The sequence below is a fragment of the Bos taurus genome, chromosome 20, assembly GCF_002263795.3.
Source record: "Bos taurus isolate L1 Dominette 01449 registration number 42190680 breed Hereford chromosome 20, ARS-UCD2.0, whole genome shotgun sequence".
Lineage (NCBI taxonomy): Eukaryota > Metazoa > Chordata > Mammalia > Artiodactyla > Bovidae > Bos > Bos taurus.
Window position 1 is genome coordinate 71,444,283 of NC_037347.1, and position 23,293 is coordinate 71,467,575.

The 23,293-nt window shown below is 54.1% G+C and overlaps 1 protein-coding gene and 1 long non-coding RNA gene across 6 annotated transcripts in view; one reads left to right on the forward strand and one right to left on the reverse strand.

Moving 5' to 3' along the window:
* The window catches only part of LOC617224 (probable palmitoyltransferase ZDHHC11B), a 52,936-nt gene extending 35,284 nt beyond the window's left edge, over nt 1-17,652 (forward strand). For 3 of the 4 annotated variants that reach the window (XM_059878929.1, XM_024981566.2, XM_024981564.2), the window contains 6 exons: nt 39-73; nt 4,601-4,691; nt 7,198-7,232; nt 7,650-7,746; nt 14,749-14,821; nt 16,764-17,652. In XM_059878929.1, the coding sequence (XP_059734912.1) occupies nt 39-73; nt 4,601-4,691; nt 7,198-7,232; nt 7,650-7,746; nt 14,749-14,821; nt 16,764-17,218 (786 nt within the window). In that variant the 3' untranslated portion in view covers nt 17,219-17,652. The remainder of the gene's footprint in view (nt 1-38; nt 74-4,600; nt 4,692-7,197; nt 7,233-7,649; nt 7,747-14,748; nt 14,822-16,763) is intronic. The other variant, XM_024981565.2, reaches the window with a different exon arrangement.
* Nucleotides 1-23,069, reverse strand: LOC104975299 (uncharacterized). 2 transcript variants are annotated; one of them, XR_003031305.2, is made up of 3 exons: nt 22,966-23,069; nt 22,094-22,213; nt 1-17,054 (listed from the first exon to the last, which is right to left on the reverse strand). It is a non-coding gene; the product is annotated as an uncharacterized lncRNA (long non-coding RNA). The 2 variants fall into 2 exon arrangements; XR_003031304.2 differs by having other exon boundaries at nt 22,855-23,069.
* Nucleotides 23,070-23,293: the final 224 nt, after the last annotated feature.

A 23,293-nucleotide genomic window follows, 5' to 3' on the forward strand; every position in this document is an offset into this window, starting at 1 on the left:
TCTTGTGCAATGTTACTGATTTTTATTTATTCTCACAGAAATCAGTTGCCAACTTGAGTTCATCTGTGCAGAGGTAAGTTAGATCAAATAGATCGCTTAACATTACTAACAATTACTCATATCTCAGTTTTACTTATTTTGCAAAAAGTACAATAATTCTTAGCCTGCTTTACAACTAACATCCGGACGAATACACGAAAGTAAGACCGCTCATCTATCTTCTGTGCCACCCGGAGAACATGGGCAGTGTTGTGTCTGAGGGTCTTCTGTACGGTCCCCAATAACATTTGGTTTCTGCTCGATGGACGTGAGTCTGAGTGGACTCTGGGAGTTGGTGATGGACAGGGAGGCCTGACGTGCTGCGATTCATGGGGTCGAAAAGAGTCGGACACGACTGAGCGACTGAACTGAACTGAAGCTCCTGAGAGTCAGGGCGGCTCCTTCTGAGTCAGTTGGTCCGTTACCGTCACGGTTTCGGGCTCCAGTGCAGTCATCCTTGATACTCGTGGCACGCTGGCTCCAGGAGTCCCTGCATTTAACAAAATCCACCGATGCTCAAGTCCCATAGTTAGCCATCCACGTCCATGCGTTCTGGACCCAAGGGCTCAACCAAACACAGACATTTCAGTCCAAGCTTTGGTGATACTTGGATATGAGACCCATGAATCCAGAGGGCCAATGGTATACTGAAACACACACACACATGTGTTAACCAGCACAGTCCAAACTCGTGTTGTTCAAGGGTCAACCACTCACCGTTTTTGAAGAGACACAATTTGGTCCACATTGTCTGCCCTCTGGCCCCCGAAAGCCCACTCTCTTCTGTCACACAGAATAATTCATTGCATCACAACTTCCCTGAATTCAAGCATCAGCTCTAAGTCCCAAAGCCTGTCACCTAAGTCGTGCAGATCTGTGATGGCTGAGACTCCGGGCAGGATTCATCCTGGACCAAAGTCCTCTCCATCTGTGAACCTGTGAAACCAGACAAGCCATTTGCTTCCAAAATGCACTGAGGGGACCATCACAGGCTAGACACACCCATTCAAGAAGGAAGAACTCAGAAGGAAGCAAAGGCCACCAGCCCTAAGCCTGTCTGAAATCCAGCAGGGCAAATGCCTCAGATTTCAAGTGTTGAGAGCAACCCCCTTTGGCCTGGTCATCTGTGGTATCGCCGGAACCCCCACCCCCGCCAACTCCACGCCAGGAGGCCGGGCTGGTTGCCCATTTAAAGTGTGAGAGTTGGCTGGGATTAGCTCCTCACTGCTTCTTCATTATATGTCGTGACATGGGCTCGTGAACCAGTGTAGAGACAGCGGCACTCCCAGCAGAACCTCAAGGGTGACGCCCGAGCAGCTCTCAGCGCGCTCCATCCACGCATGAAACTCACAGGGTTAGATGACACCGCACCTGTCCGTCTGCTGCGCCCTCGTTCACACCCCAGCCACACGTCAGGGCAGCTCCTGTGACCCTGCGGGCAGACGCGACCGCCTCTCATCGGCAGCATGGTCGTCCTCCACGGGCGAACCATGCCCTGACAGACCGGGAGGCTCTGGCCTCCCAGTGGTTTTTTCTGACAGCTCTCTGGGAGTGTCTGCCCACATTGTCAGCTGCACGCGTGTGCTGAGTCACCTCTGTTGTGTCTGACTCTTTGCTATCCTGTGGTCCGTAGCCTGCCAGGCTCCTCTGTCCATGGAATTCTCCAGGCAAGAAGCCTGGAGTGGGTGGCCATGGCCTTCTCCAGGGGATCTTCCTGACGCAGGGACCGAGCCCGTGTCCCGCACAGTGCAGCTGGACGCTTCACCGTGGAGCCCCTGAGGGGCCCTGTTGTCGGGTACTGCTGGCGGACGTCCACAGGCAAAGGGCTGCCTGTGCTACACCTTCATAAGTCTTCACGGTGACGTTCCCCAAAGCCAGAGGGACTCAGGCTTCCACCAGTTTCCCCAGACTCTGCAGCATAAGAACAGTATGTTTGGTTTTATCCAAGTAAAACAATTGTTTCTATGTGCATTCCTCTTGACACCAGTGGGAACGTACATCATTCCGTCTGCCTTGACTGTTCGACAATCTCTCTTGTGTGCATTGCATTAGGTTTTCATATATTTTCCCCATTTTTATACTGGAGTATTTGCATATTATCCATTTTAGAGCTCTTTGACTATTGAAAATACTGATTAATTCTTTGTTCTTTGTGTCTCAAATATATTTCATCCAATCTGTCGTTTTAAAAAGTTTATTGTGTCTTTTGCAATGTAGAGGTCACAAATTTTTCTGAAGCCAAATGTGTCAAATTTTTATTTTGTCTTTTAAAAACCTTCTTGCTCCTGAGTTTTCCAAACATTCCTCCAATCTTTGTAATATTCTCGCAGTTTTACTTGCTTCCTTTGCACTTTGATCCTCAGGCCATCTTAGCTTTTGGATACAACGAGAGAGGGGACAAGCTCAGTGATCCCCATGGCATAGATGGCCCGCTGACCCTCCGCGTCTGGACCCGCTTGCTTCTGCCTCCGACATCTCTTTCTTCTGCAGCCTCTCTTTACTCCCTAGTAGACAAATTCCTCCCAAGCCTTTCTCATTTTTCAAATTTTTTGACAATTCTTGCACATTTGTTTTTCCGTGTAAACTTTCAAGTGATTTTGTCCAGTTCCAAGTCACTTGCATTTGGGGTTGGCGTTGTGCTGAATACACCTTCACTCACGGGGGACTAGCCTCCTCCCAGCGTCGCTGCCCCAGGTGGGGGCACAGAGTCGTCTTCTTTGGGGGCGGGGAAGGGGCCTGGAATGACTTCAGGAAGGGCGCCTGGAGCCAGGGCTCCAGGGGCTGTGGCCCTGGGGTCATTGCGTCCCTGTCCTGCATTCAGAGGGGCAGAGAGGGCCCACAGAACCCCAGGAGTGGGGAGCTTAGAGAAAGACAGCACTCGGCAGTGTCCCAAAGGCTGAGCGTTCCTGAGGTTCTTGCTTAGTTAACAGTTGGCCAGGAAATGCAGTTCACTGTGCAAGGCCTGTTCTCTTTCAAACAACCCAATAACTTTTCTTCCAGGTTTTCTTCCTTAGAAATCTGATTGGCAATACTAACATGTAAATCCACATCATTTTGAATTTCACTTCAAAATATCATTTAACCATGATCCTTTAAGTAAAATCTAAGAACATTTTCTATTTTTTCCTTTTCTGGTAAGAAAGACAGTAACTTAACTGGAACCAGGATGATAGACTTTTGCCTTAATTTTTTTTTTTTTTTAGAATCAACGCGTATTTATTACACAAAATTTGGAAATACAAATTCCCAGTGTAAAAGCAGAGACACACAGACTTGCCCACCCACTAGTAACTGTTGCTGGGACATCGACTTGTGTTTTTTACATCTTTCTTTCCAGTTCCTTTTCTGTGCATATACATACACACACACAATGTTTTATTTTATGAAAGGTTCCTTAGGAGCTTGTTTTACCTCATGTATTGTGAGGTTCTTTCTGTTAAAAGAAAACAAGACTTTGACGGGTGCACTCACCCCCTTGAGCAGGGGCCACGTGCATATCTATGGGAACATTTGTTTTCATTTCCAATCCAGCTTGTGTTCCTTCTCCTGGAAGAGAAGCCGGCCCTATTTAATCAAGGCTCAGCAATGGGTAAAATGTGATACAAGTAGGTCACAAACCCTCTGGATGAGACGGGAAGTAAACTCTGTAGTCTGGCGGCAGGGAGCGTTCTCCGAGTAACGCAGCTCCTGGGTCCAGTTGAGCGAGTTGGCACTGCTGACGGCCATTCCCAGCCCCACTCCCGAGGCTGGCCCTCTCAGAGTGTTAGAGCCAGGGGGGTCGAGTTCACAGCGGTCAGAGGAAGTTTCTAAGCCTCGTGACACCTGCCAGAGGAAGGAACACGCCCAGCACACACCCGTGCGGTGTGTGGGAGCTCCGCGGGCACGTTTCCGAGGAAAGCCTCTGCGGAGGACGTTACAAAGTGTCCCTGTGGTGGTGGCGGTGCCGTTTCTAAGAGAGTTTCTTCTGGCCTGTTTCGTCTGTTCTGAAATGTTAAGTGGGTAGGATGAGAATATGAACAAGGATTACGGTCTCACACGCGAAGACACACCGGCAGGCATCTTCTCATGGTTTCCTTGGAGCAGAAACCCGGCCAGGTGAGCCTGGTGTCTGCTCTGCCCCGCAGGGGAGGACCCCCGGGAGCGCCGGGAGACAGGCTCACCCCCTCCTGCTTCGCTCCTTCCCAGCCGCAGCCCCAGTCCTCCTCATGTTCCGATCTCTCTCAGCTAGCCTTCCCGGGCCCTCCATTCCTCAAGGCTCAGATGACCACATGTGGATAATTCAACGTGACCCTCCCGTGCGCATTTTAGGTTCAGTGCGACGAATTCCCACAAAACAGGGGCTTAAGACAGGAGGCCCCGGTTCTCCGTCCATGTCGGAGGCTCCGGGGATCAGCAGGGCTGCTTGCTTTCTGACTTTTCTGGGGCAGGGGGATCCCGCGACCCATCCCAAGCTGTGAGGTCCTCAGGAAAATGGAAAACCAGGATAGAGAGACTTTCTGGGCCCCCAAGAGTCCCCATTTGCTGACATGTGTGCTTTCTCTCTCCTGTGCGTCCCCACCAGCGTGAAGTCCATGCAGCTCTTGCCAGCAGCCCTGGACCACTGGCGGGTCTCCAGCCTCGACACCCATGCCAGCAGCTGCTCGTCGCAGCAGGTGAGCCTGGTGCGGGGGTGGGGGCAGGAGGCAGGGGCGCGGCCACCCCAGGACCCTGCAGAGGACTGCACGGCACAGGAGGTGCTGGTCCAACGTGCTCACTTTAAGCGTTTGCAGTGTTTCAGGCCGTGCTCCTTGCCCGGGAACAGTGGTGGGCACGCGTGCGAGAGAGCAGGTGCAAACCGTGTGCTACAGAGGCCTGTGGGGCCAAGCGCACCGTGTCTGCGTGGCCCCAGCCCGTCTGCTGCGGGTCTGCCCCTCGAGGGCTCAGCAGCCCGCGGGCACGCAGCGCAGGCTCTCCAAGGCCTCCCGGGGCAGCGGCGTGGACACGGTCCGCCCCTGAGGGCGTGCTGGTCCTGGGTCCTCACCGGGTCAGCCTGCAGCGGCAGAGGCCGGTCGGTTCCTGTCGGTCCTCGCAGGCCTGGGTGTGGCCGTCTGGAGACGCTGCATTCGTCCAGCGGGCACCGTGTCTGAGGCCTGGGTCTGGTTAGGGTTGGACAACCATCGTATGGATGCGGCGGTCACTGCAGAGCGAGGACCGGACGGCAACAAACTCCCTTGCATGATTTTAAAACAGCCCCAGCTTGGGAACGCAAAGACAAGACCCCCATTCCCTCAGGGGGCACCTTGAAAGCTCACAGCTAGCATCTTACCTTGTGATGAAAAGCCGAAAGCCTCCCCTTAGGACACGGGGTCCACACTCACCACTTGTACCTGATGTCGTGCGCGAGTCCCAGCCCGGGTGAAGGTGAGGGTTTGACCTCCTGCATGTGGGTCTGTGTTCACTTTTGAGACGTGTGTTTGTGTGGGTGAAGCAGGGTTCTGTGTCCATTCTCAGGTCCAGATGGCACTTAGACACACACTCGTTTCTCCCCGTTCACTGCTTCTGGGAGAAATCGCGTGTGATCTTGTGTTGATTTCCTGTGTAAGGTTTCCTTTGGTATGGCACACAAAGTGCTGCCTATGAAAGAGAAAAAAGACCTATGCGTCCATTGTGAATGACTGCAAGTTATCACCCCTCGTCTCCTTTGTGTGTGAGAGACGACCTTGAGATGCACTCTGAAATTGCAAGTTCAGTCACCATGAGGCATCTTAGGTCGCTGGTTTACTTTTAAAGGGTCTTCCTTTGGGTAAACGCACTGATAAAACTTTTGGACCCAGGAATTGCACTCCCAAGAATTAAAATAGATTCGAAGGCTTCCCAGGTCCGACCCTGTTCTGCAGTTACCTGGGCAGGGGACCCCGCGCAAACCTCCGAGTGTGTGGGTGACGATTAAAGGAGACGACCCACTGGCACAGCCCTCAGCACGCGGGAGCATCGGCTGTCTACCACCATTAACTTAAAGCCCAATCTTAGAAAAACAGACAAAGCTCTATGACAGAGACGTTCCCTCTAACGTTGTTTATAAAAACAAAGATCTGAAATAACCTCAGTTCAGTTCAGGTCAGTCACTCAGTCGTATCCAACTCTTTGTGATCCCATGAACCACAGCACACCAAGCCTCCCTGTCCATCACCAGCTTCTGGAGTTCACTCAGACCCATGTCCATCGAGTCGGTGATGCCATCCAACCATCTCATTCTCCGTCATCCCTTTCTCCTCCTGCCCCCAATCCCTCCCAGCATCAGAGTCTTTTCCAATGAGTCAGTTCTTCACATCAGGCAGCCAAAGTATTGGAGCTTCAGCATCAGTCCTTCCAATGAATATTCAGGACTGATTTCCTTCAGGATTGACTGGTTTGATCTCCTTGCAGTCCAAGGGACTCTCAGGAGTCTTCTCCAACACCACAGTTCAAACTGTAGATTTTAACGAACTCTTCACCGAAAGCGATCTGTGGGTGGCAAATGAGCACCTGAAAAGATGCCCAGAATCAGGCCCTGAGGACGCACAGATGAGAGCTACAGGAGGCGTCACCACACACCACCCATGAGGCTCCAACCTACAGATGCAAAGTCTGAGCCAGAGGCGGGGAGGCCAGGCCCGTGCCCAGGAGTTAGGTGGGCGCCTTGAGAGCTGGGGCTGTCCCGCTCCCGCCCTGACCAAGGAGAAGCGAGCGCACGCGTGTGTTTCTCTGCTGGGGCTGCAGAGGCTGGCCAGGCAGCTCACTTTCTTCTCCCATCCTGGAGCTAGAAGTCTGCGGTCAGGGCACCGCCAGGGCTGGTACCTCTGAGCCCTCAGTGCCACCTGGGCACATGGTCTTCATCCCGAGCTCGTCCTCCCAAGAGGACATGAGGCCTCGTGCTCCGAGACCCACACGGGTGACCTGGCTCCACTGTTAATAGCCTCCGTGGGGCCCCGTTTCCAAGGATGGTCACGTGCTGCATCACGAGGGACAGGACTTCAATCACGGAAGAGAGGGGACGCAGCTCAGCCAGAGCTCGAGGGTGGGGCCGGGCGCCATCCTCCAGCGCCCTCCCTGGACCCGGGGCCCCCAGGCGCCCTGACACGACATCCAGGGTGGGGCTTGGCTCCTCCTGACCAGCTGCTCCTCCCCCCCTGCCCGCAGGAAGCTAGTGCCAGCCGAAGCACGTCCGCAGTGCGGTGAGTTGCCAGCCTTTCTACCCCACGGGGGCTGGGGGTGCGCCTCAGCGCAGGTCTCCTAGGAGAGCGAGCATCTGTGACGGAGCATTTGGGGCAGGAAACCCCTGTGCGGATTTCAGTCACTGACTCTGGCTCTCAGCTCTGCCCCAGCCTGGAAGGCACGACCCCTCACGGTCACCCTGCTCACGGCTGGCGCCTGAGCTGGACGGACACCAGGCATCACGCTCGTTTGACCTTTGTCTGTGGAAGTGTAGGCAGCCCTTCTGACGGTTCACACACACGCAGACAAGCACACACGCGTGAGCGCGCACACACATGCACACGGGCACACACACACTCTCCCCTGCAGCCCTCAGACACCCCCAGCCCCGCCCCCCGGCTCCCTCGTGGCGCCGCCCCATGTCTGTCTCCGTCCAGCAGAATCAAGCGGAAGGAGTTCCTGCCCGCGCTCTCCAGGTGCTCCAGCCTGAGCTCCGTCAGCACCGTCACCCCTGAGAGCTCCCCACCACCCCAGGTGAGCCCGCGGGCCCGGGGGTCACAATTAGGAATATTTCAAAGATAGTGCTTTGGGGCTGTGTTCACAAATCTTGCACCCAAAGACCTAAAGGAGAGTCTTCGATACTTCCTACCGAAAGTTTAACATGCTGGTCTTGAGAGCTGGGTCCTTTCCTATCTGTGGTTGGTGTGTGTGGTGTGAAGCAGGGGTCTGGCTCCCCAGTTCCCATGGGATTTCTACTGTTTCCTGCTTCATTCATGTTTAAGGTAATTAACCAGTAGATAAGGATTTACTTCTGCTACTCAGCTATTATATATACATTGTTCCTCAATTCCTCCATTAGGAGTCGAGGAATAAATACAACTGACTTTCTATATTTAATTGAATTTTTATGTGGTACCCATTGCTTACCTTCTTCCTTTTCTAAAGGCCTTTAGTCATCTTCTTAATGGTTACCTTGAGGATTACAATGAACATTCTAAATTTATAACAATAAAGTTATACTTTATTGAATAATACTAATTCAGTTTCAGTAGTATTTTAATTCAGTATTCAATAGTGTTCCAAGACTCTATTCTCATACATTTCCATCTCTCCTCCTTTATGTTGTTAATGTCACAGATTACGTATTTGTATACTGTGTGCCCATGAACAAAGATTTATAATTAGTTTTATGCATCTATCTTTAAATCATATAGAAAAGGGGAAGTGTTACGAATCAAAGTACAATAGTACTGGCTTATAAATTAACTTTTGTAGTTACCTTTACGGAGAAGGCAATGGCACCCCACTCCAGTGCTCTTGCCTGGAAAATCCCAGGGACGGAGGAGCCTGGTGGGCTGCAGTCCATGGGGTCGCTGAGAGTTGGACACGACTGAGCGACTTCCCTTTCACTTTTCACTTTCATGCATTGGAGAAGGAAATGGCAACCCACTCCAGTGTTCTTGCCTGGAGAATCCCAGGGACAGAGGAGCCTGGTGGGCTGCCATCTATGGGGTCGCACAGAGTCGGACACTTAGTAGCAGCAGCAGCAGCATCTCTTCATTTTAACCTGAAGAATGTGGAGAGACTAGTAAACTGTGTGTCTTTTCAGCATTTCTTGTGTGGCAGGTCTATTGTAATGAAGTCCCTCAGCCCTTGTTTACCTGAAAATGTCTTAGTTTCTCCATCATTCTCAAAAGATAGCTTTGGGGGCTTTGGAATTCTTGGTTGGCAGTTTTTTTTTCCCTTCATGACCTCATGCCACCCCAGTGCCTTCTGGCCTGCATGGAATCTGATGAAGAGTCACTGTTTATCACACTGAGGAGCTCTCCTTTGTGATTAGCTCTCTCTCTTGCTGCTTTCAAAATTCTCTCCAAGTTCTAAGAAATTGGCTGTAATATATCTCACTGAGAGTTTTTTTAGTTTATCTTGCTTGGAGTTAAGTTAAGCTTCTTGACTGTGTTGCTGTTGTTCAGTCGCTCAGTTGTGTCTTTGCGACCCCATGGAATGTAGCACGCCAGGCTTCCCTGTCCTTCACATCTCCTGGAGCTTGCTCAACATGTCCATTGAGTCAGTGATGCCACCCGACCATCTCATCCTCTGGCGTCCCCTTCTCCTCCTGCCTTCAATCTTTCCCAGCATCAGGGTCTTTTCTAATGAGTCAGCTCTTCACATCAGGTGGCCAAAGGATGGGAGCTTCAGCATCAGTCCTTCTTTGGCGCTCAGCCTTCTTTATGGTCCAACCCTCACATCCATACATGACTACTGGAAAAACCATAACTTTGACTATATGGGACCTTTGTTGGCAAAGTAATGTCTCTGCTTTTTAATATGCCTTCTAGGTTGGTTTAATATGCTTTTCTTCCAAGGAGCAAGCATCTTTTAATTTCATGGCTGCAGTCATCATCTGCAGTGATTTTGGAGCCCAAGAAAATAAAGTCTGTCACTGTTTCCATTGTTTCCCCATTTATTTGTCATGAAGTGATGGAACCAGGTGCCATGATCTTAGTTTTTTGAATGCTGAGTTATAAGCCAGCTTTTCACTCTCCTCTTTCACCTTTATCAAGAGGCTCTTTAGTTTCTCTTCAATTTCTGCCATTAGGGTGGTGTCCCCTGCATATCTGAGGTTACTGGTATTTCTCCCGGCAATCTTGATTCCAGCTTGTGCTTCTTCCAGCCCAGCGTTTCCCATGATGTTCTCTGCATAGAAGTTAAATAAGCAGGTGACGGTACACAGCCTTGATGGACGCCTTTCCCAATCTGAGCCTGTCTGTTGTTCCATGTCCTGTTTTACCTGTTGCTTCCTGACCTGCATACAGGTTTCTCAGGAAGCAGGTCAGGTGGTCTGGTATTCCCATCTCTCGAAGAATTTTCCACTGTTTGCTGTGGTCCACATAGTCAAAGGCTTTGGCATAGTCAATGAAGCAGAAAAGTAGATTTTTTTTCTGGAATTCTCTTGCTTTTTCTATGATCCAACAGATGTTGGCAATTTGAGCTCTGGTTCCTCTTCCTTTTCTAAATCCAGATTGAACATATGGAAGGAAGTTCTTGGTTCATGTACTGTTGAAGCCTGGCTTGAAGAATTTTGAGCATTACTTTGCTAGTGTGTGAGATGAGTGCAATTGTGCGGTAGTTGGAACATTCTTTGGTATTGCTTTTCTCTGGGATTTGAATGAGAACTGACCTTTTCCAGTGCTGTGGCCACTGCTGAGTTTTCCAAATTTGCTGGCGTATTGAGTGCAGCACTTTCACAGCATCATCTTTTAGGATCTGAAATAGCTCAGCTGGAATTCCATCACCTCCTCTAGCTTTGTTAGTAGTGATGCTTCCTAAGACTCACTTGACATCGCACTCCAGGATGTCTGGCCCTAGGTGAGTGACCATACCATCGTGGTTATCTGGGTCATGAAGATCTTTTTGTATAGTTCTTGTGTCGCCTCTTCTTAATATCTTCTGCTTCTGTTTGGTCCATACAATTTCTTTCCTTTATCGTGCCCATCTTTGCATGAAATGTTCCCTTGGTATCTCTAATTTTCTTGAAGCGATCTCTAGTGTTTCCCATTCTATTGTTTTCCCCTATTTCTTTGCACTGATCACTGAGGAAGGCTTTCTTCTCTCTCCTTGCTCTTCTTTGGAGCTCTGCATCAGATGGGTATATCTTTGTTTCTCCTTTGCCTTTTGCTTCTCGTCTTTTTCAGCTACTTGTAAGGCCTCCTCAGACAGCCATGTTGCCTTTTTGCATTTCTTTTTCTTAGGGATGGTTTTGATCACCACTTCCTGTACAATTTACAATCCTCCATCTATAGTTCTTCAGGGACTCTGTCTATCAGATCTAATCTCTTGAATCTATTTCTCACTTCTACTGTATAATCCTAAGAGATTTGATTTAGGCCATACCTGAATGGTCTAGTGGTTTTCCCTATTTTCTTCAATTTAAGTCTGAATCTAGTAATAAGGAGTTCGTGATCTGAGCCACAGTCAGCTCCCAGTATTGTTTTTGCTGACTGTATAGAGCTTCTCCATCTTCAGCTGCCAAGAATATAATCAGTGTGATTTCGGTGTTGACCATCTGGTGATGTCCATTTGTAGAGTCTTCTCTTGTGTCATCGGAAGAGGGTGTTTGCTCTGACCAGTGTGTTCTCTTGGCAAAACTCTGTTAGCCTTTGCCCTGCTTCACTCTGTGCTCCAAGGCCGAACTTCCCTGTTACTCCAGGTGTCTCCACTTCCTACTTTTGCATCCTGGTCCCCTGTGATGAAAAGGACATCTTTTTTGGGTGTTTAGTTCTAGAAGGTCTAGAAGGGCTTCCCTGGGGGCTCAATTGGTAAAGAATCCGCCTACAATGCAGGAGACCCCAGTTCGATTCCTGGGTTGGGAAGATCCCCTGGAGAAGGGATAGGCTACCCACTCCAGTATTCTTGGGCTTCCCTTGTGGCTCAACTGGTAAAGAATCTGCCTGCAATGTGGGTGACCTGGGTTCGATCCCTGGGTTGGGAAGATCCCCTGGAGAAGGGAAAGGCTACCCACTCTGGTATTCTGGCCTGGAGAATTCCGTGGACTGTATAGTCCTTGGGGTCACAAAGGGTCAGACACAACTGAGTGACTTTCACTTTCACTTTCTAGATGGTCCTGTAGGTCTTCATAGAACCACTCAATTTCTACTTCTTTGGTATTACTGGTCGGGGCATAGGCTTGGATTACTATGATATTGAATGGTTTGCCTTGGAAACGAATAGAGATCATTCTGTCATTTTTGAGACTGCATCCAAGTACTGCATTTCAGACTCTTTTGTTGACCATGAGGGCTGCTCCACTTCTTCTGAGGGATTCCTGCCCACAGTTGTAGATATAATGGTCATCTGAATTAAATTCACCTGTTCCGGTCCGTTTTAGTTCACTGATTGCTAAAATGTAGGTGTTCACCCTTGCCATCTCCTGTTTGACCACTTCCAATTTACCTTGATTAATAGACCTAACATTCCAGGTTCCTACGCAATATTTTTTTACAGCATTGGGCTTTACTTCCACCACCAGTCACATTGACACCTGGGCATTGTGGATTTTTTGCTTTGGCTCCGTCTCTTCATTCTTTGTGGAGCTACTTCTCCCCTCTTCTCCAGTAGCATATCGGGCACCTGCCAACCTGGGGAGTCCCTCTTTCAGCGTCCTATCTTTGCCTTTTCGTGCTCTTCATGGAGAGTGTAGATTGGATGTGTAGATTCATGATTTTATCCGTTTTGGGAAGTTTTCATTATTTATTCAGCAATTTTTCTGCTCTGTTTCTCTCTCCTCCTCCTGGGAATCCTACAAGGTGTATCTTGATATCTTTGATGGAGACCCACAGGCCCACCAGGCTCCGTTCACTTCCTTTCATTGTTTTTTCTTTACAGTTCAGACTGGATGTTAATAATTTCAGTTTAGTCAAGTTTTTTTTTTGGATCCTTTTTTCACTCGTCAAATCTGTTGAGCTCCTCTAGTGAATTTTTAAATTTCAATTGTTACACTTTTTAGCTCTAGAATTTGTTTAGTTTCTGTTCATAATTTCTACTTCTTTGTTGATATTCTGATCTGTTCTTACACTGTTATCCTGATGTCCTTTAATTCTTCATCCTTGATGTCCCCTGACTCATTGAGTATTTCTGAGACAGCTGATTTAATATTCTTGACTATTAACTTGAAAGTCCAGACTTCCTATTTCTTTGTAATAAATCATGTGATAACCATGGAAGTCAGATTTGTTCCTTGGGGATTATAGATTTTTGCCTGTTGAAGGCTGAATTTTGCAAAGAGTGTGTTTCTTGCCACTGAAAATTTTCTTCCGTTGCCTGTCTGGTCAGCCTGTGGCCTGGGGAAGACATCCTTGACTGTCTGGCTGCAAGCAGGAGGGGGAAGGTCCTGTCTCTTTAAGTCTTCCACTGGGCGGCACTTGGGAGGCTGTTGCTGCCAAGGGGGCCAGAACCAGGACAGCAGCTGTGCCCATCCCTCAGGGCAGGGCCGGGCCAGCCAGAGTGCACACCCCACACGTGCAACGCGCCAGCCACCAGCACTGCACAGAGTGGGGAGTGGGGCTGCCCTGCCTTGAAGCTGCAGCTGGACCCCGTGGACTGTAGCCCACCAGGCTCCTCTGTCAATGGGGTTTTCCAGGCGAGAATACTGCGGTGCATTGCCGTTTCCTCCTCCAGGGGATCTTCCTGGTCCAGGGATTGAACCTGTATTTCTTAGCTCTCCTGCACTGGCAGGCAGGTTTCTTACCAGTAGTGCCACCTGGGAAGCCCCTCGGTGGAGAGCAAGCTTCTGGGTTCTGACAGCTCCCCTCTCCTTTTGGCAGACCCCTGTGTGCTTTGATGCACAGCCCCACCCCACCAGCCCCCACGTCCTCCTGCAGGCTCTGCTCCACAGCCTCCAGCGCCTCCGCCATCTGCTGCGTTGCGTTCTCCTCTTCACTCCACAGCAGCGCTTTGGTCCTGATTCCCAGCGGGGCTTGGGTGTTTGGTGACACCTCGACCCATCTCCGCTTCCTGGGCGCCACGCCCTTGCATGTGTGTGCGCTCACACTGCCCTCTGTCCGCTGAGGTTACCGTTTTCATGCGGGGCAGGCACCCCGCTGTTGCTGTGGATTCAGGAGGTTTTGCAGCAGCGACCTGCTGCCTGCCTGGCCGCTGGGCCTGCTGCGGCCCATTGGGACCCCCACTGCCACGGCCACCCCGCCTCCCTCGTGGTGGATTCCACGAGAGCCTCACCCGCCATCCACAGCAGCCTCCTCTGGGCCTTTGCTTTCTCCTCTTGGGGTGTCGGTGCTTCTGGCCCAGCGAGGCGTCCCTCCTTGTTTCCCCTGAAGTTGTATCTTCATGCACTCACGTTATCTATCGATATTTGTACCTTGATGATAATTTTAAAGTCCTGGACCAGGGAAGGGTCGAGAGTATTTACAGATGTGCTGTTTGGACTGAGAAGTCTCCCAGCAACAGATCTGCTTGTGAGTCTGTCCAGACTCTCAGAAGTTTTGCACAGGCCCAGTCTCTGGGACCGCACATGCACCACTGAAAGCTGGAGTGAGAGCATCCCTGACCCTTTGGCTAGTCTGGCAAGAACTGCGGTCACCCCTCCGACCTGCCAGCCGGCGGACACAGGACAACACCGCCGTTGGTCTGCAGGGCCAGGGCAGGAGACACACGCCTGTGTTCAGATACAGGTGAAATGCTCAGGCTTCTTGGTAGGCAGAGCCCCGCACAGGGAGCAGCCAGCCTTTCTCGTGCCGGGAATCACAGGGGTCTCCCTGGCTTCCTGAGGCCCTCACACGCATCAGACAAAGCACACCTGTGTCCGTCCTGACGCACAGGCTGGAGGAGGGTCAGCCTCTCGCTGAGGCTGCCAGGTTCCAGCCCCAGGTCGAGGGGAAGGTCCTGAAGCTCTCGGTGACCACCGCAGCTCACGGCGGGTGGGGCGCAGACCCGACTGTCTCTGAAGCGTCACCTGCTTTGTTCTCCTCGACAGTATGACAAACCCTACATCATGGATTCCCTGTGATTTCTCTTCTGTAGAACACAAAGGACCAGAGAGAAAGAAAGCAACCTCGAGCAGGAGACGTGGCTGCAAACCAAGCCTCCGCATCAGGTGAGACCCTCCGCAGTCTGGGCACGTTGAGATCTACCTACATTTGATTGTCTAGAATGTCCAATATTCTCAAAAGAAAAAGAAGGAGAGAAATCACCAGAGAAAGCCAGGGCTGGGACCCTTGTGTCTGTGACTGCAGACAAGGGGGAGCCTGCCAGGAGGTCCGTAGACAGCCCCTGCCCCTGCTGAGTGCCAGACAGTGGTGGGCTCCAGAGGTGCAGCTGGGCACGGGTCTAAGCAGCAGCAGCCAATGTCTGCCCGGGCTGAGGGCCGCTCTGGTGTCCTCTCCTGTGGCCCCACCCGAGCTGAGGAGCCCAAGGGGACGGCAGCTGAGCTTGCGGTGGCTGCAGGGCAGGGTCCTGCAGACACTCGGGCTCAGCCCCGCCGCACCCCGCCCGCCAGGGTCTCCAGAGCCTTCACACAGACCTCCTCATTCGTGAGTCTTCATCCTTTCAGAGCGTAAACAACACCCACCACTCGGCTCTTCAACAGTGAGCGTTCACGATGCGAACTGCTCACGAGCGTGCGTCCCTGAGTACAGGACACCTGAGCTGTTAGCTCTTCAAAACGCCTGACGTGGGGCTTGGCGCCTCCGACCCTGGGAGGGAGCGGGCGGCTGGGAGGGCTAGTTTGATGTCTACGTGGTTCCACGCAAGGACCACACAATACAAACGTGCTGTCAGGGAAACTGGTGCAGAAGGAGGGAGGCCGCTCCGCGAGCCTGAGCAAGCAGACTGGCGCCGAGGAGGAAAGGCGCGGGGTGGGCGCGGGGCGTGCCCCGCACGTGCGGAGGGTCTCCTGTGGGCGGTGAACCCGCTGGGAGGTAAGGGAGTCTTGGGCGGGGACTGAGGCAGAGGGACGCCCAGGGCACCAGCCCCGCTGAGTTTAACCTTCACAGACGTGCAGGAGGCAGAAACAGAGGGCCAAGTCCAGGGCTGACTTGCTTTACGGGTTAAGCTGTCCCATAAAACCGGGACCCCCAGGGGTAGAGGTGAACAAGAGGGCCCCAACACTCCACCCCCAGCCTCAACCCTTGGGGAGAGGGGAAGAGAGCAAAATCACTGCTGACTCTTGGACCCCGGCCAACCCGACTTTGTGAAAGGGGGTGACCCTCTGAGACTCGCCCTTCATCACGCAACGCTGCTTCCTTGCGGACGACACGGACAGAACACGGAAAACAGGCCGCTCCTTGTCCAAGTGGCCGACGCCCCGTGGAGACAAGGCCCCTGAGTGAGAGTCAGCAAAACCACGGGAGAAACAGCCCAAGGGCCTCGGGACTCAGCAGGTGAAACCACCAAATAACTACAGGGTTTACTTTGCTTAGAGAAATAAAAGACAAAGTTCAAAGTATCTGAAGAGAACAGAAAACTGTTAATTACCAAACACGTTTGAGGGGCTTCCCTGGTGGCTCAGTGGTAAAGGCCGAACTGCCAAAAGCAGGAGACCCAGATTCCATCCCTAGATCAGCAAGATGCCCCGGAGAAGGAAATGGCAACTGCTGCAGTGCCCTTGCCTGGAAAATGCCACGGACAGAGGAGCCTGGTGGGCTACTGTCCACGGGGTCGCAGAGTCGGACGCAGCTGAGCATGAGCAAAACACGTCTGAGAAAGAACGAAACGGAGCTCACAGACGTGCGAGGGGCAGCAAGAGGCGCACGGGGCACAGACGCGCGAGGGGCAGGAAGGGGCGCACGGGGCTGAGCTCACAGACGCGCGAGGGGCAGCAAGAGGCGCACGGGGCACAGACGTGCGAGGGGCAGGAAGGGGCGCACGGGGCACAGATGCGCGAGGGGCAGGAAGGGGCGCACGGGGCTGAGCCTGCGCTCTGCTGCCAGCGCTGGTTCCCGCTGTCTGGGGCCTGCGTGCAGGGCCCTGTGCGGTGTCTGGGCTCCACTCCCATCCCTGCCCTGAGGTGCTCACGGGGATGTCTCCTTTCTCTGCAGGAGCCCAGGGACCTGAACCAGCTGAGTCCCGCGTCCAGGGGTCCTTTTCCACCAGGATCCCAGCTGTGGAGTCTGTCCTGGAAACCCTCCAGCTGCCGTCCCCGCTGCAGGGCCGTGACCAGGACGTGTGGCCTCAGGTGCACCAGGACACTGTCCCCAGCCGCCAGGAGCCCTGGACCATGGAGTCCACAGTCATCAACATCCCTGGAGGGCTGGACGGCGAGCTGGACGTCCAGCAGGTGCCCCGCACGCTGGCAGTGATGCCATTCGTCCAGGCGCCTGAGAGCCTGCCTGGCATCAAGGAAGAGTGTGGGGAGGAGGGGACCCCGGTCATCAGAGAGATGGGGGTCCGCACCCCCACGAAGGCCCCTGTGCCCAGCAGCCCCACCCCCGTCACCATGATCATGATGCCGGAGGACCCGGAGCTGGGGGACAGGGCACCTCAGCTCGTGTAGAGTCAGAGCGCGTCCCCCAGGCCCCCAGGCCGCCCCTCCCTCTGGCTGGCATTGCCCATGCCGCCCAGCCTGGCTTCCACCTCAAGGAGGACACCTGGGCCCCGCCGCCCACCTTCAGAGTCCCCCCACCCCTGCCCCGGCATCAAGAGGGAACAGCCGAAGCCCGCTGCTCTGGCTACGCGGAAGAGTCTCATGAACTCGCATCTCCCTCACTCCAGGAGCCGTATCTTAAAGACCCGCCTAATTTTCTAAATACGTCTATATGTTATTCCATAAAGAAGGCAGATTCAAGATGGGCTGGCTGCCACGCTTTCACTTTCGCTGATTATGAATGTTTTGAACTGTATGACTTTAAGGAGCTTTTTAAGAAATGCTTCGGAGCTCTTTATTAAGTTTTATGGGAAATAATAAAAGTTAATTCTAACGGCAATGAACTTGAAATCAGTCCTGGTAGATGGCTTTTGTGGAGGGCTGGCGACCGACCCTAGCCCTCCCCCATGCTGGCGCTGGGCTCTGCAGCCGGGCAGGAACCAGGCCTGGTCTGGGCCTCCAGAACAGGCTCCCAAGCCCGTCTCTGGGGGGAGACCCTGAATTGAGGTGTGACCCTCCAGGCCTCTCTGGCTGAAACTAGAGAAAGAAAGTGAGCTTGGAGATAAGTGGTGGGCACACAGAAGGGTGGGCTTCTTTAAAACTAGGCCTTGAATCAAAAGCAGCCTGGGTGCAAGATTCCAAGACAAAGTCAGGGACTGAGGCAGAAACTGAAATCAAGTGGCCAAAGCTGAGATTCTAGATTTCGCAGCGCTCTAGATTTCAAAGTTTAAGATCAATGAAAACGAGCTCACAATCAAAGATCAAAAGAAAACACCATCATGAGTAGAAGTCAACAAACAACAAAGGTGGATTCAGGCTCTGGGAACTTGAGATTTGGAATCAGAAATGCAGAGTATTCAGTTGGGTGCATAAAATATGTAAATACATGACAATCACAAAAAATAAGCAATAAGTGGATTTTCTGCATGATCAGAAGGACATGTAAAATAATTTTTAGAAATAAATACAGTTGTTAAAGTAAATGAAACAATAAACAGAGTTGAAGAAAGACTTATTAAACTGGAAGATAAAGTGAAGAAATTACCCAGCAGATAGGATGAGATGGACAGAGGAAAGGTCAGCAGAGATGGAGGGCCGAAGGGCATGTCGTGTGTCCAGCTGGAGGCCAGGAAGACGAGCATGCAGGGAGGCGAGTATTAGGGTGACAGGGTCCCCTGAACTGACAAAGGATGTGGAAGCACAGACATGGGAGGCGTAGCGTGTGCCAAGCTGCGTAAACAGACACCTCCGCCTAGAGGTCTCGAGGAGGAGGGCAGGAAGGTAACACCAGGAGGGGGACATCACAGGCTGACAGAAATAGCAGTCAGTATGGAAGCATGGACCCGATGACGCCAGCACAGGGCGAAGACACGAGGGTCAGCACTGCAGGTCTGGCGCAGTCAGTATGGAAGCATGGACCCGACAAGGCCAGCACAGGGCGAAGACACTGGAGGGTCAGCACTGCAGGTCTGGCGCAGTCAGTATGGAAGCATGGACCCGACAAGGCCAGCACAGGGCGAAGACACTGGAGGGTCAGCACTGCAGGTCTGGCGCAGTCAGTATGGAAGCATGGACCCGACAAGGCCAGCACAGGGCGAAGACACGAGGGTCAGCACTGCAGGTCTGGCACAAGCAGAGGTGAGGAGGGACGGGTGGGTGGCGGGTCCCCAGACCCAAGGGGAAGCCCCTGGCCTCCTTGCTCAGCTGAAGCCAGGCTAGATTTTCTTAGAAGCAGAGTAAATAACAGGTCCCAGGTCCTTAAAATCTTATTACAATAAAAATTATGGAATCATCTTAAACCATGAGAAATTTATACGGCTTTCTTAATAAGACTGTATGCCCAGATGGTGACTGCAGCCATGAAATTAAAAGTTGCTTACTCTTTGCAAGGAAAGTTATTACCAACCTAGATAGCATATTCAAAAGCAGAGACATTACTTTGCCAACAAAGGTCCATCTAGTCAAGGCTATGGTTTTTCCTGTGGTCATGTATGGATGTGAGAGTTGGACTGTGAAGAAGGCTGAGCACCGAAGAATTGATGCTTTTGAACTGTGGTGTTGGAGAAGACTCTTGAGAGTCCCTTGGACTGCAAGAAGATCCAACCAGTCCATTCTGAAGGAGATCAGCCCTGGGATTTCTTTGGAAGGAATGATGCTAAAGCTGAAACTCCAGTACTTTGGCCACATCATGTGAAGAGTTGACTCACTGGAAAAGACTCTGATGCTGGGAGGGATTGGGGGCAGGAGGAGAAGGGGACGACAGAGGATGAGATGGCTGGATGGCATCACTGACTCGATGGACATGAGTCTGAGTGAACTCCGGGAGTTGGTGATGGACAGGGAGGCCTGGTGTGCTGCGATTCATGGGGTCGCAAAGAGTCAGACACGACTGAGCGACTGATCTGATCTGATGCCCAGGTTTGTGACTGCAAGGGTGAACCTCAGCCAAAGTACGGGTCTCCAAGGTGAGCGTCAAGCGCGTGCTGGTGGTGGGCACCAGCCCTGCCCCGAACCCACTGTGTGTCCTGGGTCAGCAACTCAGCCTCTGAGTCCCGGGGGCACTGCCTTAAAGTCGGGATGGCAATCAGGTCCATTCACACCTAGGACCCCGGGAGGCGCTGGGGCTGGTCCAGTGCTCTGCCGCCATTGTGAGATTCTTCACGATCTGGAGCAAGTGTCTGGCCCCTGACGGGCCCTGGCTAGACGTCCACCCCAGGAGGCCTGTATGTGCAGGGGGACAGGGCCCCCACGGGCACAGAGCGGGTCTGGGCATCCCCAGCCGCCACACTGGGCCGTCCTGAGCATGTTCCTCCAAGGAGCTGGCTGTCCACCCTCCCCACACACCTCCCACAGGGTAGGGGGCCCCGCCGGGTGCTGACCTGCAGCGAGCTCACAGAGCGGCCCCGCCCCCATGCAGTGTCCATCCGGGGCTCTGTGCTGAGGGCTCCCCACTCCCTGGGCTGCACAGAACTCCTCAGGCCTCGTCTGTGATGAAGGGCAACTCTGCCTGAGCTGAGCAGCACCACCAGGAGGCCCAGAGCTCTGCCCCCGCCCCCGGCGAGATGGACGGGCCCCCACTGCCACTCGAGTGGGGCCTGGACACAGCCCGCGGCCCAGGAGCGGCTTCCCACCTGGGGAAGACTGCGTGGTCCAAGATGCAGCCACCCAGGGCCTCCAAGCGTGTGGACAAGGACGCATTTCAACCAAGAAGGTATCCTTCGGGATTTAAAATAAGGACCATGTTCACGCCCAGCATGTGGAGTTCGGTACTGCCCAAAAGCCCAACGCCTTCCTGCCCACAGCCGCCTCCCATCGAGGTGGTCCTTGGGGAGGGGGCCCAGGGTCCAGAGCCAAGCTGGCGCAGTCGAGACACGGGATGCAGAACCTGCCCAGGACGCTGGGCTGGGGCCCCTGGGCCGCGGAGACTTAGCGCCCATCCCAGGGGGACAGCACAGACGGTGGTCTCTGCAGGCACACTTAGGGGCTCGACAGGAGGGCACCCCAGACGACCCGCATGGGCCCTAAATCCACGCAGGGCGGAAACAGACACAGGGGAGGAGGCCATGTGAAGACGGAGGCCTGGGTCGGGCGATGCAGCCTGGGGCCCAGGGATGCCTGGCTGCCGAGAAGCCGGAGGAGGTAGGAAGGGCCCCAGAGCCATTGCAGGGAGCACCCCGACTCTGGACTGTGCGGACTTCTGCTGTTTAAGACACCAGCACGTGGTCCTCTGCCCCGTGGCCCTGAAAACCAGCAGTGTTCCGCAAGGGCAGATGGTCCCATCCGTGGGCCTCCACACGGCCACGGTGCAGATCTGCTCCTGCCCACTCAGGCTGGGTTGTAATAACTGCAGGGTAGACGGGGATCATCCAGGTCTTGTCAGAGGACCAAGGGCCAGGGGGTGGTCATCCCCCACAAAAGATGAGTCCGGCAACCACAGATGGAAGAAGGGTCCCCTGATCCCAAACCAGGACATAACCTGCCTCCCCTAGAGAAGGAAATGCTCGCAGCAAAACAGCCAACGTCACTATTTCAGGGGATTTTCTGAGTGTGCCCAGAACGGACCCCATGCTATGAAACAGCACACTGTGAACTCAAAATTTCGCTCGCAGACAACTAGAGGCAGCCTTCAGAATGGCACCAGGGCTCCCCTCTGCTTTTGGCAGTCTGCGCCTGGGTGTGGGGCGGGGTTGAGGGCTGCGGCTTCAGCCATTCTGTCGTTGGAGGGGAGCACGTGTTGTGGGAGCCCACCTTGGCCCCCAGGCCCCGTCTCTGCGTCCCAAGGACTCTGTCCCTCAAGCGTTTCTACCCCTGAAGCCTGCCACGCGCCTCCCAGAGCAGTTCTACGTTGGCAAAATCACCAGGGGTCACGTCACGGCATTTGCACTGGTTTTGAAAAATGGATTGAACACCTGCCTTTTGGCTAATACGATAATGGGGACATAATACTGAAAAGTGGTCTTCATGAACAATGTGGACGGCAGTCAGGGCTGTGGGGGCCCAGTAGGGTGCAGCCCAGCATCCACCTGGAAAGTCAGGACCAAGATTGGCCAGGAGCGGGCCTCGGGTGACTCCCTGCTCTTCCTGCTCTTACCGGTCTAAGATTCTGGACTCACCGGGCTCTGCAGTGTGAACCTTTGCAGAGGAATTAGAACTAGAAGCCTATCTTCGGCCAGTTTTGAGCAGAAGCAGAAACCAGAGGGCTTGAGGGAAAGGCCCAGGGCCGGGGTGGGGAGGGCAGGACTCACCTGCCTGCCACGCTCCCCAGGGGGAACCGCGTCCTCTCACCTGTGGGGCTGCCTGTCGGTCACTCCTCCTCCGGCTCAGCAGCCTAGCTTCCTCTGCTGCCTCCATGGCCCCCTGGCCTGGCTGGAATCCCAGGTGAAGTCAGAAGCTGCTGCCACAATTCTGATTCAGATGAGACTCAAGTCAAGTTGGGGTGCGGGGGCTTTGCAGCCAGGACAGAGGACAGGTCCTGGGGGTGGGGGTGTGGGGTGTGGGGTGTGTGTGAAGTGTGTGTAACCGTGGGGGAGGGGGTGGCTTTGCAGCCAGGAGGGGAGGAAGGGCCTGGGGTGGCTCCTTGGCCAGTCACAAGGCAGTGAAACTGGAAACGACCTGAAGGCCACTCTTCCCCGGGAAGCTGGGCATCCCGGCAGCCTGGGGCAGCTTCCTCCACTGGAGGGGGTCCTGGAGGATCCACAGGAAGATCCCTGCACCCCATGCCATAGCACTCAACACTGGCACCTCCGTCACCCCAGCCCGAGAACCTCTGCTGAGCACTGCTTTCCAGGGCAGCGGGGGTGCCTGCGAGCTCACTCCTGGAGGTGAGAGGGCAGCAGGTGCCCTGAGAAGGACGGAGACAGTGGAAGAGGGTCTGAGGTCTGCGATTTCACATGGGAAGCCTGGGGTCCAGGCCGTCTGCAGGAAGACCGACCGATCGCCTCCAGCTGGAATGGGGTTACACCCCGCCCCCACCCCCACCCCCCCACCAAAGCGGCCCAACTGCGCACGGCGCCAGTGCCCGGCCCCGACCCCACCGAGGCGCTCACCGCACGCTCCCGCCGTCCCCCAGCTCTCGCAAGGCGCCCCCACTCCCCGCCCCCCTGCACTCGCTCCGTGGGGTCCCAACCCCGCAACCCCGGCCCCCAACGCGGACCCACAGCGTCTCCGCGGAGAGGCTCGCACCCGACTGGCCCCCCAGGGAGGCCGGTCCGCGCGCCCCTCCGTCTCCCAGCGCCCGGGGGCCGGAGGGGCCGGAGGGGCCGCCCCCGCCCGCGGAGCCGTGTGGCCCCGGGGCCCGCGCCGACCCGCCTTGTAAGGCAGAGGCCGAGCGAGGCCGGCCTCGGTGCGTCGGGCGGCCGGGGGGAGGGCCGGGCGGGGCGGCCGGAGCGCGCGGGGCGGGCCGGGGCCGCGTTTCCCAATGAGAGCGCGCGGCGCGCAGGGCGTGGGCCGGGCCGGGCGCGGAAGCGGGGGGCCGGGGGCGGGCCC